Here is a 17620-nt window from a genome sequence, read left to right on the forward strand (position 1 = left end):
TTATTTATATTTATTTTATTAAGTGATCAATAGCCATTTTATTGTTGATTTTTGGTGAAATGAAGCTAAGATTTTATAAATTAGAAAGTGAGCAGTTCTTTGTTTCTGCACTATTTTATACACATTGCACAATTTGTAACATATTTGAAAAAAATAATTATTGGGATATTTGGTCTTATTTTTTTCCTTATGGTTAAACCACCATTAAGCAATTTGTAAATATTCATAATGTAGACTTATTTTTTTCATTTCATTTGTGTATGAGTGATTTGATGTGTATACTTGTTTGTAATATATGAAACTGACATACAATGTTATGTATGTATGCAGAGAATGGCTGGCCTACATGTTAATATTAATTAGGGTGTGATGTAATAATAATAAAATTAAAAGAAAACACAAAGTCACTGTGATTATAATCTGCATCTTGATCAAATACTTGATTCAGCATTCATTACATAAAACAGGAATTCAATTAGCTAACAAAAACAATCAAATGAAGAAGAAAGAAAAAATTGTGTGTGTGTGTGTGTTGGGGGGAGGGTGAGAGAGAGGTGCATTGTTTTGGGAGATGAGTCTTTATTATATTAACCCTGAGGTGTGTTGATCTTTAATATTGACAGTTTAGAATTGGGTTAGGTTATATCTACTTGAAGGTCATTGTTGACCATCTTGAATGCCCTTGGATATAGTGTACTGTGTCTGTGCTGGAGATGTGATTTTCCAGAGAGTTCCAACTTTTATAAACTCAGATTTTCAGAAAAATTGATTTTGGACATAGCCAGTTTTGGTTCTAATCCCTCGATATTAGGGCTATAACATACAGTTGATACATGATTCATATTGGTATTACTTCAGAATATCATTACTGGATTGATCTTCAAGATCTTAAATGCAGAGATGGAAATTTGTATGACAAAAATTACAGAAAAGAAAAGAAGAAAAGGTGATACCTCTTTAATCTTTAATGTAATGGTGGATTCACTAAACCCATGCTGATTACAAGTGTTGGGCAACCTGGAGGGCCAGGTTGATTTTCAAAAAATGGATGGTTACCTTGTTCAATCTCTGGTTATGGAATAATGGGCATACTCTGATGAGAATTCCAAAGTTATGTCTTCATTTCACAGTGTGTCACAAAATTGGCACAAGTGTAAATATCAATTGAACTGTGAGCTTTGAAACATGGTTAGAGGGATCATGTTCATACTTCATTGTCTGAAATAGGGCTCATATTAACATTATTTAATCAATACAGCTAGTACCATTGGTACTATTGTACCTGTAAAAACAGTGATAGTTCCACTATTAAGTTAATTAAAAGTATATTATTTGTGTATTTTATAGCACTATTCCGCATATTCAGTTCTCTTTCAATTCCTGTTTAGTTTTAACTAACTTATTGGCTGTTCAGTGGATTTATGTTGAATTAGGAATGATTTTACAATTAAACTGCAACACACTCTACCGTGAAGTATGTGATATGCTTGAAAAAGTGATAATTCAGTCCACATTCATAATGTGTTTGCACATGTTATAATGTGTGTAAAAGTCTTGTCATTCATATAAAAATGTATGAATGTGCTTGTATACTTCCAGAACTACATTTGGGTTTTACTACTGAACTACTCTCTATGTATAAAGATAAAGATTGTTTGAGTATTTAGTGGTGAGAGGTTAATTGACATTACCATTCCATTCAAAATTGTTTCCTTACAAAACAAATTATCTTTCTTTTAAACATTTAATGATGTTGTTATTGCACTCTTCCCAAAAGTTTTGTTACACAATCATGTGAATTTAATATAGAGAAAATCCAAGACATTTGAAACATGCAGAGGTAGTTCTCCTAAGTTGGATAAGAGTTGCAGAAAATTTCCTGATTTCAGGGTAGTGTATGTTCCAAGATCTGTCTCTGGAGAAAAATGAAAAATCCTATTTCTGGTCATTTTGAGTGTTTCAAGTATCTTGTTCTTTACTACGGTTTCTTTGGTACTACCAAACTTGTAATGTGAGTACTATTATGAGTTCAGTGGTATAGTATGAGTACGTTGGTATAACTACGAGTCTATGACTACAGAAATTGTGCTCACTTTTGAGTATGAGTTCTACAAGTCTGGGTACCATGGTTAAGATCACTATTACAACACTCCAGTAATTGGACTAGGTTGATGTATTCTGATATATTAACCAAGAAGGTTATTTGAGTGAAATTCCGTAGCCGTGGAGTGGCTGCTTCCTGGCTTGATCTGCAATCAACATTTTCAGGATGTGTACAGATGAAGCAAGTTGTTGTTTGCTATATCAAGCCCAATCAGCCAATGATAACCTTGATAGGACAATTACACACTTGTGCAGCATCAGCAAAATTTTTAGATGTTTTGTGATGGTGATTGTGTCAGACATGTTGAGTAAATGACCTGTTCACTTGTGACATTCATGCAATGTTAACACTTTGGTTTTGATGAAATAATTACAGTCATATATGTATAGAAAAAAAGAATAAACTACTAATTCTTAAACTTATTCATTCTTGTCATTATTATGTCTTATCTGAATCAAATTAGAATCTCATTCATATGGGAATGTTGAAACTGATCAAAATAAATATAATATGGACAGCCATACATACCATTTTGGAGGAACCAACATTGTAAGATTTTGAATATATAGCCTTTGGTTTTCAGCACGGTTCAATGAGATCATCTCCTGGAAGGAAGTGACCTACAGCATAACAACTCTGCTGACGACTAGTTTATAGTCTCAACATTAAGTTGCTTCAAACAAGGTATGGCTGGCTGGTTCTCCATATTATATTTATTTGACTGTCTGTACTTTAATGTGTTTCAAACAAAAGATCTGAAGTAGGTGCCTATAATCTAAGACTTGATTTAAGGTGGTACTACACCCCTGCCCAATTTTGTGCCTATTTTTGCATTTTTCTCAAAAATGATAGCGCATTGGTGACAAGTAATACATGTATATTATAGGGGCAATGACTACAACTACTGCACTGGAAATTGTATTTCAGCACAGACAACAGTTGTGGAGTTACAGTCAAAAATGAGGGAAAACCAATATTTGATCAATAAACCAGAACTACTTGCCTTGAGTTGCTGAATTTTCAGTGCAGTAGTTGCAGTCTTTGCCCCTATAATATACATATCTTACCTGTCACCAATGCGCTATAATTTTTGAGAAAAATGCAAAAATAGGCACAAAATTGGCCAGGGGTGTAGTACCCCCTTAAAGACAGCATTTTCGATCTGATTGACATAATGTACGCAAACTATTATAGTAGTCTTTTTAATTGTTGCTTGAGCTGTTTCATAGGTTTCAAGTTGGAAAGAAGTATAATATAATATATAGAGGATGAAACAAGTTTCACCAATCAAACTACTGGAGTTTGTGTGCTACTCTCCGTACATGTATGATGTTTTTGTATAAACTACCTTTATTGGGCATGGGGCTAATAACCTGGTTTCAGTGAATGAAATTCAGCAAAAAAGAAAATCTAGCAAGACATGCTACTGGTTTCTTGTTCCATCTGAAGGCCACTATATAGTCTTGCTCCATTGGGACGCACGCAGCAACACATATTCCGTAGTGTCATCCACTCCAGAAAACGTCTGTCGCTGCGGATAAAACATCGGACTATATACTAAACAATATCCTGTGTCCTTCAGCAATATATGAAAGCTCTTGTAATTTATTCATGTATCAGCATCATTTAGGCCTTTGGAAAAATAATTGTTTGGCTGGGTTTCCCCACTGGACTCGGGACCCCCGACCTAAAAAATGTCTTCACAACTTCCTATCGCAGGAACTAGTGACTAGTTTCATATAGCTTTTCAAATATTTTTGCGACCGACGGACCATATTGTTCGAGCAGTATGCAACCCTAATCAAACAATTATTTTTTCATGGCCATGTGAAATACGTATTTACAATAGTGTAGAATCATTTCACTACCTGACTATGTTTGAAGGTGGCATTTGCCAACTGAGGTGCCAAAATCTCTTGAAAAACAGTTGAAATTGGTGAAGGTCTGTTATAGACCTCAATGTTTTTAGAGGGTTTTTGGCAGTCTGGGCTCTCAACTATCTCCTGCTTGAAGAGAACTGTTTTATTTCTTTACACTGGTGAACATATGACAGCTCTTGTATGGATGAATTTGGTAATGCATGTTATGTATATGTTTCACATTTTACATAATTGAAATATTTCCAGAGCAGTCATTGGAATTTTTGTGGAGAAATTTGCATTGAGGCACAAATTCAACTTTACAGGTAAAAAATAAACAGAATGATAGAAATCAGATTATATCCAACGATAAAAATCTTATTTTAGAATATGTAAAATGTTTTGCCTAATTGGTCTCATAACCATAAATAAAACCAATGTGATGTCTCTTCCCACTTTTTATCATATGACTATATCCATTATACTATTGACAAATGTCACTTGCTCTAAAAACTCCACCTATTGCACTTCTCCCACCATTCTATGTAGGGTACCTCTTGCTCATTTTCCGATTGCATCAGAAATACAAATTTCAACTGAATACAAACAATACTTAATTGATGGATTCGTTTGCCATTTGGATACATCAGGCATGAAAATTTCCAGTCTTTTGCCTAAATTTAGGCAGTTTTGTTCAAATTTTTTAAAGCCTGTTTTGGGCCTTTTAAGGCAATTTTCAAGAAAGCCATTCTCATGCCTGATACACACATCGCCATACTTCTGAAAAAGGTCATCTGTTTTCCACAAAGTTTTCACATGATTGGGAAGTGATAAAAAAACCAAATCCCATGCCAAGTAGGACTGGTAGTTTGGTCATGTTCTCAGTGGTAGTGATTCTCATTGCTATCCACAGACGTCTTCTCTGTCCCAGCTCCAGCGAGTGATAGGTATGGAAAACTAGCAACATGCTATATAAGACAAATATATTGGAAAAAATTAGGTATCATTTCAATGTAGCCAATGTAGTGTGTTAATTACTCTGGATAGGTAGCAGAGTAATGTGGATGTGGATCCATTTCATATATCTTTCGAAGTGATGTATGTTAAATTGTAAGCATTGGTATATGACTAATTGGGCTTAAGCCAGGTGGCTTAAGAATCTGGACCACCAGACATGCTTTGAGAAACTGGCCCTACAGGTCCACCCCCTCCAACATCTACATGCATGCTCACGGACCTGCACGCAGGGAGTGTGCGTGCGGCAGCATACCCCTCATCCGAAAAGGTCCACTTTTTGCAATTTTTTTCCAATCAAATGTCCAAGATCTGGGGAAAATTAACCAAAAGTTTTTGGTGTTAATGTGGCCTTCAAAAAGCCCCAAAGGGGAGTTGTTAGAGGGTTCAAGTCCACTCGATACAAAATTCTGTGCAAGTACACTTTTCATTCAAAAAAGGATGAGGTTGATGACTTGGTATAATTTGTTTGATGTTCAAATGACATACTTGCAGGGTGGCGCATTACCTTTAAAAAATATAATGACAATAAGCAAGGAAGTTTGAACTCACTTTGATTTTTGGAGAATACTGCAAATAGCTGCTTCTAAGATGTAATGAGTACATGATATTTACATACACCCCTATTCCAGACCAAATATGCCACCACATATGGCCCTGAGTTAGCACAGACAAGGGAAAAGGAAGACTATCTCTCCAACTCCTGTAATCAAGGACACATTTTGTGAGTTAGTTATCACATTCTCTGAGCTTGACTGATGTTGAATGGATTATTTTCTTCTGAAAGGGATCATTTAAATAAATTGTATGTACCTATGATCAGATGATTCTTGATGTTTGTGGACAACTGTTAAAATAGGGCGTACCAGGGCTACCAAACTGGGGGGAGGTCCAAATGAACCGTAAAACGCCTTTACTGGGACAAATGCAACGTAAAAATTAGGACAATTGTGGCATAAAAACCAGGCTATTAACGGATGACGCACGTCAACTGTCATGACTTTTGGTCGATTTTGCACCGATATTTGGAGTCGGGACATCTGCTGTAATTTTGTAACATCTGCTTAGGTCTATTATTTGTTTTCATAACTTTGGCAAAATTTTAATTAATATGAATATGGCTTAGTAAATACTTAGCAATATAGCATGTATCTAACAGCTACAACAACAGCTGTATTGCATCTGGATAGCACAGGATGTCAGTTGTTTGTCACGGTCGAACTCAGTGTCACAGAGACGTAACTGTCCTTTTTATTCGTGGAGCTACGTCTTTGTGCCACTGAGCCATCAAATTGCAGTTTACTGCCTATACAGCAAAATAATTAGTAGCTATGTTCAGGAATAATACAAAACTGGCGGATGTATTCCTTCTCAAGCATGCTAAGTCCATTTATAATTTCTATGTATACCAACCTGATTTGTGAGCAGAATATGTTGTCAATATTCCAAATACCAAAGGCTCCAATAATTGATGTTACGGAATAAATGAATAAATATCTTGAATGCCCCATACTCCTAAAAAACAAAAACAATTCCAAGATTGCAGTGAGACATTAACTTATATTCCTATTCATTCTTTAACTCTTAGGGAACAAACAAAAAGATGGATAAAACCATATACACTGAGTTTTATTACAAAGTTGACACTTCCTTCCACATCTGAATGCAACAAATTTGAACATGCTGAAGCTAGTATATCAAAATAACATGACAATATTTTAAGAATATATTGTGAGAATTTTTACTATTTAATTGTTATAAGTATGATAAGTAATCACCTCATACAGTATATTCCTCTGCCAATAATCGATACAACAAGAATGCCATAGCACACCTGAAATTAAAAATATCAAAATATTTTGCCTCAAATTTGTCATTTATGTTCTTATTTCTTATTTTGACGGGGAAAAATCCGCAAGATTGGAGACAAATGTCCCGTGCCCCCCTGCACACCCCACCTGGTGCCGCCCAGTTCCAACCAATATAGTGAGCATCTATTCTTGCTTGTGTGTGTCTTGTATAGTGGGCAATCTGGTCATTATTGCAACTAGATGTATTCATTTGGAAAAGTTTAACCAGAAGTGTGGAATAAAAGCATCCATAAAGCGGCAGACCACCCCCCACACACACACACACCCCCACCCCCACCACCACAGGCACAAACAACAGCTGCACTGAGTTGAACTTACCTGATGGAAGATAGGGTCCTGTATTGTGAGATATACTATGGTGATAGTTACGGCACACAAAAAAAGGCCTACTGCAAGAGCCAAGGACAAATTTGACTCCTGTTTTTTCCCATCAGTTTGAAATCTGTCAATGTAAATTTAAAAACATCAGATAAACTTTGAAGGTAAAGGCGTCATTTACATGTATGTTGCTGTATGCTTCGGATATCGTGTTGTAATTTACATTTTAGTATGAAAGGGTAAACCCACGGCTAGACTCCAAGAATTTCTTCAAGTCCAGATATAGATAAGCTTCAGTGGCATTTTCAGATTGAATTGTTAGGAATTTGATTTATCTTGACCCAGAGGCTGATGGTAAAATTGTTCATCATTTCATTCGTGCGGAGCAGGCGACTACAAAGTTTCGCCATAAAGATCCATTTTGCTAGCGAGCCTGACTGAGACAATAGCATCTGGTTGTAAATCTTTGCTGGTATCCCCAACAGCTTCTGAATACAAGTCAGATAGATAAGTCATTTGTCGCCCTGGTCTCTTTTTGCCACGTGAAGAACATGAAGAGCATACTTATTTTCTACAGGGCTCCTCTCCGGGGGCCAGTTGCATTTTTCATCAGGTAGTCAAAATGGGCCAGAACATCCCACTGCAGAATACCCCGGGAGATACCTGAACTTGACCGGGTCTGAGATGCTGCAATACCGTATAGTATGGTAGTTGCGGGGAATTGAAAAACACTCATGTTAATCAAAAGCCTTCTTGAAGTCGATAAATGTGTTGGTGAGTGGAAGTTGATCGATTCTTCTAAGGATGTTGATTTGCTGTGAGCAACTGGGCGGAATCCGGTCTGTTTCTTCCTATTGGATCTATATGGTATCTAATTCGCTACTTGCACGGTTCCGCCATTATGCACTATGTGCGGGAGAGCCTCGAACTGGCAGCATACATGAATGGGAATTGAACTAGTCATAACGTTCTGTGTAAGGTTACATAATTCTTCCTTTCATGTATGCTGCCAGTTCGAGGCTCTCCCCGCACATAGCGCATAATGGCGGAACCGTGCAAGTAGCGAATACCATGAATACTATTATCTTGTTGTATAATACTTTTGCAGCAATGGACATCAATGGGACTCCCTTTTCTTTTATAGTCATGAAGCCGGGGTTTCCTTTCTTTGGCAATAGAATAATGACATTTGTGATCCAATGCTCAGGCGGAAATATTTTCACACATAATTTGCCATGATGTTGGCCATAACTTCACCGCCAACTTGGATACTTCTGTTTTAACATTTAACAATTATTAATATCATGGTTATTATCTACATAGGTTGGGCACATTAAAAATTGCCTAACCTATGTAGATAATATATAACCATGATATCATTATAATACTTACGCGCAGTATACCAGTACACAGCAACCATAAATCATTGGGAGCTCATCCAACATCTGTAGATGACAGAAATATGACAGAAGTATTACTATTACTATTTACTAATATGACTTAAATGTTTTGGTGACACCAATGATAACTGGAAAATATACAATACACCCTTACTCAACCATTAATGTTAAAATTTTAAGATGAAATATTCTATATTTGATTTGATATAACCAGTATCATAGCGTATGCTTTCCCCATTTTACTACTTTTGGTTACTTGTCATGTATATGAGATTATTAATGTGGTTACGTGTGATACATACCACATTTCCATAAAATTATGTTTATAAATGCGATTTTCATGTATCTTAGTTCTTTCTTCGCTTTAAAATGTTGATATATTATCATTTTCAGAGACGGTGTATGCACAGTGTTGTAATGTAGGGTTTAATGCCGCTTTTGGGGAGATGCAGTTCCCAACATGCAAATAGGGCTTATGGAGTGTATGGAGTGGAGTGCAATATATAACTATTGAAGAAAAAACAACATATAAGCAAATTAATGCAGCAGGCTTATGCAAATTAAGCAATATTTTGACCATGTTGACTATATATTGTATAAACTTTGACCTCACAATTTTCGAATTGCCAATGGTATCAATTTGTATATATAGGCCTATGGCCTATACCACTGAAAATATCATTTAACCTCGGTCATGCGTTACTTAACAAAAGCTTGAGTTTCAATTCTTATACGATTATTGTTGTTTGTCATTGAATTCTTGATCAAGGAACTTTCGACATTGAATCTATATTGATGCACTCTATTCAAAACCAGACGTACCTATATACAAAAGATGCTAAAATATTCAGTCTCGCAATATCATATCGCAGGGATGAATCCAACAATGAATATTGCATTAGATGTTTTCTTTAAATAGATAGGTTATCTAACATTATATGAACAATTTTATAAATGGAGCGAGTTAAATCATGAAATCAACAGAAAACGCATGTGAACTGACGTTTGTTTGTTTGACACTTACTTGCATTTCAAATAATAGCGTCATATGGAAACACCATGATCCGATCCCAACAACTAAACAATTGAAACAATAGGAAGACGATCATTATTGAATTTGATTTTGTGATTTATGTGCAGCAATTAAGATAAATCATTCATATTTAGCTATATTTTGAGTAACCTTGTGTATTTGTGCCATATCCGTCTATTTTAAACGTATACGGTACCTGACAAAAAGGAATGGTTATAGACCATTTACAAAAAAAAAGCTGCAAAATGGTTCTAAAGTGACATCAAAGACGAAAACCTTCGCAATCATGCATGACAATTGAACCTTCGAACAGTTCATGAAAATTCAACCGTTGAAGAAACCATTTAGATTAATGCATGCATGGAACCACAAAAGGCACACCGATTCAAAGACCAATATGGAGTAAACAGTGGTAAAAGGGGAAAAATATGAAGAAGTTAGAACTCTTTTGAAACTGTTTGAACTTACATACAATGTGATAACTGACAATTACATATTGAAGTAAAGAGGCCAAGACAAGCATGCTTTTTTTGCCAAATTTATATTGTTTTAAAAAGATTATTTCTTTTAACTCATAGTCACTTTGGATGCAAATCAGTGCCCGATGAGTCAAGTCAAATCAAGTCAAGAAAATACTTCAGATCCACACAGAGGAAATTTCACTCGTGATGAGTGCTCATACAAGATAGAAAGAAAACATAGGCCTATATAGACCTACGTAAGATAAAACTACACAGAATACCGCCATAATTACCACAAACAAGCTAAACTTAGTAGTACAGATGGCTGTTTATTAGGCCTACAAAATTCACGTTCATCTTGTACGATGTTCAACTTGGTTGATACTTACTCGTCATCAGGATGCATGCTACATAATATCTGGTCTCTATCTGTTGATATTTTGTGAAGTATCCCATAGCTAGAATTGGAGGAAGAATTATAGCTAAATTGCTGACGGTGTTCCCTGAAAAATAGATATAGTAAGACAATAAAAAATATATTAGCTTATATTGTGGCTTAATTTCCTGCTCGCTTCGTTCGCAATGCATACTTTTAAAAGAAACCATTTAAGGTTTGGAAATTGGGAACCCAACAATTTTTTATCCCGGGGCCACGGACAAACTGTGCATTGTTGGAGAGTCATAGTTAAGAGTTTCGAGTATCGAGTTTCGAATTTCGAGATAGTGAGACACATTACGATTATAAAAGACGTAGAACTAAAACACAGGTTTATATGCTTCTTTGACACCTATAACACAAAAAAACACATCAAAAAGTAACTACTTTCGTTAGCAACCATTGTTCGAAAGTCGTTCAATAAAATAAAAATTCTGAAATATTCTTAATTCATAATTTTATCGAAAACTTTCTGTGCTTCTGGGGGAGGGGCAGCTCGTTGTCTCGGGCTAGCTCAGATCTCAGACTGCATATAGCTATATAATCGCGACGTGGATTATCAATCAATTGCAGGAGGTTTGTTAGGAATGACAGAAACGAGTAGGCAGTGATAGGAGACTATATTGCTGTATACGATGCCATTGACAATCTCGGCAAGTGCAACTTTTGAATTGGACCAAATCGGACTTCTGTCATTTGTCACAAAAATGATGTGTCAAGTTATCTTGTGCATTTCGGATTGTTACTTTATTGAACGACTTACAACCATGGTGACTTTTAAAACTGAGTGGTTACTTTTTGTGCTGGGTGTATATTTGAAGCCGATCTGTCTTAATGACTGATAAATAATACTTACAAAATTCTGCGATGTAGTACGAAACCACATAATTTTCTTCACACCAGTCTAAAGTTGAAGTAGGTTCTCCCCAAAAACCTTCCAGATCTTTGCTGCTTGGCGGTGCTGGTGCCATTGTTGCCCACAATCAATGTCCACAATTCACTCTTTCCCAATTGAAGTCTACTTCTACTCTGGTTTTCTTACACCACATGAAAGACAAACAGGTGCTTTTGGGTGCTTTCTTTTGGATCCTTTTCCTGAAGTCTATTGGGATGCAACACTTGAAGAGTTAACAGATAGCTGTATAAGGCTATACCTATCGGTTCAGTTGGCTGTAAAACTTTTTAGCAGGCTTACGCAGATATACCGATCGTTGCCATATCTCCAAAAAATTTGTTAATAACAAAAGTATAACTATAAGACTAGAGATATTAATGACAAACTACTCATCCAACCATGTCGATTTCTCGACGTGACAGGTTATTCCTGGTTTTGTTCACCATGCAGTGTGTCGTTCACGGTCGCCAGACTTCACCAGATTCTGTGCATACACGTGTCATTATGAGTAAATGTATATAGGGTCTACACAGGAAATTGTTTAAGATTTACACACATCCTGTGTTAACTTGAATTTGAATTTGGATCATCGGTCTAGATCTGTAGATTATTTATGGATTCGTATTGCAATGTGAAGACACTGAGCTTTGTAACTTTGTACAAACTAGGCCATACGCAGCGCGCGCAGGTGACATGCAATATAAATTATTTAATAAATATAATAAATATTTTTGTAATTTTGTATCATTTTAGATATATTCAGATGTGAATCATCGCAACCAGGGTGGCAGGGTATAGCTATATATAGCGCAGATTTGAGTTCAACAAACTTCATGATGCGTCACAAAAAACAAACTTAGGCCCTATGGCTAGTTTATATATAGTGACGTTATTCTCGTGACAGCTCAATGTGGGTGGGGGTGGGTGTAGCTTGTGATAGGGGTGCTCTTCAAAACGTCTTGGGCAAGGCAACTTTCGAGGGGCTGAACGTTTGACCACGGACCACGGAAAATGGTCAAAATTGGATTCAAAAGTACAAAAAATGCCTAAATATCTTAGATACGCGGTTAAAAATGAATCACGGTAGTTTTACAGGTAAAAGTAGAAGTAGACGCATGAAGGCCTAAATAACGTGGAAATTAACACATTCTGTAAATTCACAGCCATTTTCTTCCCCTTTTTCTTGCGGGATAAAACCTTCATTTTATACGGATCAACTATTTTCACAAATCTGCTGCCGGCTAAGGCGAATGGCCGTGGGGGTGGGGGGGGGGGGCATTTCAATTTGAAATGGATACAGGTGTAGGGCTGGCACTAAGGGCATTCGGTGAGAGCAAAATGTAAAAAATATGGGGTCATTGGGTGAGAGCATGATTTTTGGCATTCGGTGAGAGCAAAATGTAAAAAATATGGGGTCATTGGGTGAGAACATGACCTTTTTTTAAATGGAATCTTGGGTGAGAGCCGAAACAGCGCAACCGAAACCTCGAAAATCGAATTTCTAGTTCTAAGTAAATGGCTTCAAATTTCTTTGTTTTTTCAAAATAAGTGACAAAATCAGTGATAAATGAAAGTTGCTGTTAAAATTGAACATATCAAATGAAAAAATAAGGGGTCTTCGGGTGACCGAACATGTGTTCGTAAAAAAAAATATGGGGTCTTTGGGTGACAGCGACGCTGAAAAAGGGGGTCTTAACAGCCCTACATACGCGTCACTTCCAAAGTTGAGTGCCCCCCGCCCCCCGGGTGTAAAACTACTTTCATTTTTAATCAACAGTGCATGACCGCATTCACCGCAACACCACATGGGTGATGATGGTGTGGGATGGGGTTGCAGGGGTGCAAGAGGGGAGAAAAACCTCTCACAGGGGGACCTTCCCTTCTCCCAAAAGCCAAGCCGCCAGTCATGCCAGTGGCTCTAACAAAGATACTTAGAACTAGCGGCCAATAACTGCATCTTTTAGCTCGGAGAGCTCATTCGTTGAAATTTTGATCCTATACCATGGAATATGCAAACTGATTTGTACACAACAAAGCGTTCTCGAACAAGAGAACTAGCGCTGTGCTTTCCATAAAGTAAAACATAAAGTGTAACTTTTGATTTCGTTCCTACCTTATGTTTTATATCAGATCACCGTTTCTTTAATTCTCAACCAATTTCAACAACGAGGTCTTAAATTAATCAGAGGTAAAGTTTACAAGTATCAGAGGTAAAGTTTACTGGCTGCCTGTTTTAATTTTGACACACTTGTCTTTGTTTAGCATGTTTGGAATATACAGGGGTGAACATAACTGGTACTTTAATTAGCTTCTTTTGCGGTCTGTATTTATTTTATCGCAATTGCATGCAAAGTAAACTGACTAAATATTGCAACTCCATTCAGTACTAGGACTATTCTTTCTATTGCCATTGCAATGTACTTACCAAATATTGTAAACTTACCAAATGCTGGAACTCCACTCAGTACTATTCTTTTTATTGCCATTGCAATGTAAACTTACCGAATACTGGAACTCCACTCAGTACTATTCTTTTTATTGCCATTGCACTGCAAACGTACCAAATATTGGAACTCCATTTAGAACTATTCTTTTTATCGCAATTGCAATGTAAACTTACCAAATATTGGAACTCCATTCAGTACTATTCTTTTTATTGTCATTGCAATGTAAACTTACCGAATACTGGAACTCCACTCAGTACTATTCTTTTTATTGCCTTTCCAATGTAAACTTACCAAATATTGGAACTCCACTCAGTACTATTCTTTTACTGACATTGCAATGGAACTCCACTCAGTACTATTCTTTTTATTGCCATTGCAATGTAAACTTACCAAATACTGGAACTCCATTCAGTACTATTCTTTTTATTGCCATTGCACTGTAAACTTACCAAATACTGGAACTCTATTCAGTACCCTATCCTTTTTATTGCCATTGCAATATAAACTTACCAAATATTGGAACTCCACTCAGTACTATCCTTTTTATTGCCTTTCCAATGTAAACTAACCAAATATTGGAACTCCATTCAGTACTATTCTTTTTATTGTCATTGCAATGTAAACTTACCAAATACTGGAACTCCATTCAGTACTATTCTTTTTATTGTCATTGCAATGTAAACTTACCAAATACTGGAACTCTATTCAGTACCCTATCCTTTTTATTGCCTTTCCAATGTAAACTAACCAAATATTGGAACTCCATTCAGTACTATCATTTTTATTGTCATTGCAATGTAAACTTACCAAATACTGGAACTCCATTCAGTACTATTCTTTTTATTGCTATTGCAATGTAAACTTACCAAATACTGGAACTCCATTCAGTACTATTCTTTTTATTGCCATCGCAATGTAAACTTACCAAATATTGGAACTCCATTCAGTACTATTCTTTTTATTGCCATTGCAATGTAGACTTTCCAACCATTGGAAATACACTCAATTATAGAGACTCTATTGAACGGTTTCGTAGGACGGATGTTTCATATGGACAAATTATATATCAAAATGTTCAAAAGAGTCTGGAGAATCTTTGCTGCCATGCTGGTAAATTTGTAACCTATTTAAGTATTTTTGTCCCAAATGTCAAAATTTAACTAACTATATCTTTAAAACTAAGGGGCGTAGAAACTTCATACTTGGTGTGCATAACACATGGGACATGGATATTTAATATATTTGTGGGGTAAAAAATGACATGTGTCATGTTTTCTGCACTTTCTTTGTAACTATAATACTTCATAGTGCAAGGTGCTAGGTGTTTGGGATTTTATACATTAGTGGAACCAATGTCTTTTGGCATCCTTAAACCTTAAATGATTTTTCTATGGCCCTTGTGGTTCCCGCGAGGGGTCGAAGGTCACAGTGGGGGATTTGTAAGTAGTCCCATCATGTTGTAATGTATCTCAAATTGTTCCTCTTATCACTCGGAATAAAAAAAAGTCAATTGACATATTTTCCTACGGTGCTTAGTTCAGGAGTTCTAGGGACGAATATAGGTCAAATGTCAAAAATTTCATACACAAGAGGTCAAAATTTAAAATGATCCGATTTCATCGAAACTGGTCTCAAATTACTCCCCTTAACATAAGAAATCTCAAACATATACTTAATTCACAATTTAAGTGACGTGCATTTTTATATTGTCATGTCCCCAAAGTCCAATAGAAATATGTAAAAGCACATCATTGATCCATGATTTCATTCGATTCTAAGGTTATACAGTTCTCAAAAATTTATTTTCCTACTTGGTTTGCCCAAAGGAGTAATTTAAGACAAATTTTGATTGAATTAGTATACAATTCGAAAATTTGGCTTCTGTGCATGAGATATTTGACATTTGACCTTATTTACTCTTTTTAACTAATCACCCTAGTGCAATATGACAATTGACCTTTTTTTAATTTGAGGTAGGCCTATATTACAACATGATGGAACAAATATTAAATTTTGGCCCTAATATGAAGGCTTCGACCATGAAGGTAGTATAGAGACTACCTTGTACCTTCATGAACTGACACAACAGCAAAATGCATTGACACGGAACAGCTTCTTGAACCACATGTCATAGCCCATTTGACGTGTGTGTACTGTAAAGCAATTGTAACAGCAATGTGGACTTTCCTGTCTCAGAATTGCCTCACAAAAATAACACTCGTATACCGTCGAACATAAACACATCCCGACATATAGGCGAACACGGACACATGTATGGGTGTGCGCCCCAAAACTTTCTCGTCACGAGCACCTTCGTTGTTTTGACTTTGAATAAGGTTTCTGAAAGGAAATTAAATATATCGAGCAGTGCTATATTATTTTGTATCTGGTACCATTTGGTACTACTTGGGCTTAAGTACCATCTGGTACTTAATCTAAATGACTTCATGAACGATCCCGACGAATTTCACCTATTCATTCAAAGCATTGGGAGTTTATCTGTACTTCTCTCTCTATATGTTTTGTGTGAACTTAGTTTGGTGAGGCTAATAACTTGGTTTCACTAGTGCATGAATTCAGCAAGAAAAACAAATCAGTCAGTAAGACAGGCTATTGCTAAACTGAGTTTATTAATTGGTTCTAAAGACCAGTAAGTAGTCCAACGTCTTATTAGCACATTTTCGTTGGGAGACTCATCAGCAAAAAAAGTGTCTGCAGCATACGTCGTCCGCTCCAGAAAACGCGGAGCAAAAACAAAACCCAGAACAAATCTTATCATTTGAGCGGAAAATTGTCGCTGTCGCAGCGGGAATAGTCTGCAGCCGACACCCTTTGTCTTTACCCTGATTTAACTAATGGCAATCGCTACATGAAATGAAGTATGATATGCATGTTTGCAGTATCATTTAATTTATGTATGTATCACATTTTACACAATAAAAACATTTCCAAAGTACATGTATAGTCGTTGGAATTTTCGTGTAGAAATTTGCATTAAGGCCCCGGATTAAGGCACAACTTTTGAAAAAGACAAACAGAAACGTAATAAAAATTATGTACAAATACTATGCGTAAAATGTTTTGCATGATTGGTCTTGAAAACATATAGGCCTATGATTAATGCACATTAAAAATATTGAAATATTCGCTTTCTTCGTGGCCTTCTGGATCTGGATATTTCTAAAAGATCCCAATGTTTTAAGGGATCTGGAATGAGCGTTTTGAGCGTTTCGACAGTATTTTTTGTGGGACATGAGAGCACATCAGACATATCGAATTGCATTTTGAATACGAAGAATGTCTTTCTGATATCAAATAATTTTAATTTTTGAAATTCACGATATAATACAAATTTTATGACAAATTATTAAAATTTGATATTTTTCACATTTCTTGATATATAACAGTCCTCGACGTTAATTTATGATATATTCTTAAAGTGTATGTAGCTGGGAGGAAAAGCCGACGATCAATTGAAGATTTTGACCTTTCATATTGAAGATATGGATTTTTTCCCCAAAAGACCAATTTTGGGGGGAAATCCATATCTTCAATACGAAAGGTCAAAATTTTCAATTGATCGTCGGCTTTTCATCCCACCTACATACACTTTAAGTACATATTATCAGATTTATTAAGTTTACTTCGAGTATTGTTATATCAAAAATATCAATTTTTAATCATTTGCCATAAAATGTGTATTACATTGCGAATTTCAAAAAATCAAAATTATTTGATATCAGAAGGACATTCTTCGTATTCAGAATGCAATTCGGTATGTC

At 35.9% G+C, this 17620-nt stretch overlaps 1 protein-coding gene across 1 annotated transcript; it reads right to left on the minus strand.

The window, feature by feature from the left end:
* Positions 1 to 1561: 1561 nt before the first annotated feature.
* LOC140155918 (alkaline ceramidase 3-like) lies at positions 1562 to 11733 on the minus strand. The gene is made up of 9 exons (XM_072178937.1): positions 11353 to 11733; positions 10450 to 10563; positions 9591 to 9643; positions 8559 to 8611; positions 7167 to 7290; positions 6756 to 6811; positions 6391 to 6492; positions 5530 to 5680; positions 1562 to 4931 (listed from the first exon to the last, which is right to left on the minus strand). The coding sequence occupies exons 1-9, from the start codon at positions 11465 to 11467 to the stop codon at positions 4845 to 4847; spliced, it is 855 nt and encodes a 284-aa protein (XP_072035038.1). The 5' UTR covers positions 11468 to 11733; the 3' UTR covers positions 1562 to 4844.
* Positions 11734 to 17620: the final 5887 nt, after the last annotated feature.

The sequence above is a fragment of the Amphiura filiformis genome, chromosome 6, assembly GCF_039555335.1.
Source record: "Amphiura filiformis chromosome 6, Afil_fr2py, whole genome shotgun sequence".
Taxonomy (NCBI): Eukaryota; Metazoa; Echinodermata; class Ophiuroidea; order Amphilepidida; family Amphiuridae; genus Amphiura; species Amphiura filiformis.

Excerpts from the sequence above, each read along its gene's own strand:
- LOC140155918 (XM_072178937.1), bottom strand. The coding sequence starts at position 11,467 with ATGGCACCAGCACCGCCAAGCAGCAAAGATCTGGAAGGTTTTTGGGGA. Across the intron at positions 7,291-8,558 it reads TGTGTACTGGTATACTGCGC|ATTTCAAACTGATGGGAAAA; the intron begins GTAAGTATTATA and ends TTACATTGACAG. Across the intron at positions 4,932-5,529 it reads AGTATTCTCCAAAAATCAAA|CATGTTGCTAGTTTTCCATA; the intron begins GTGAGTTCAAAC and ends TGTCTTATATAG.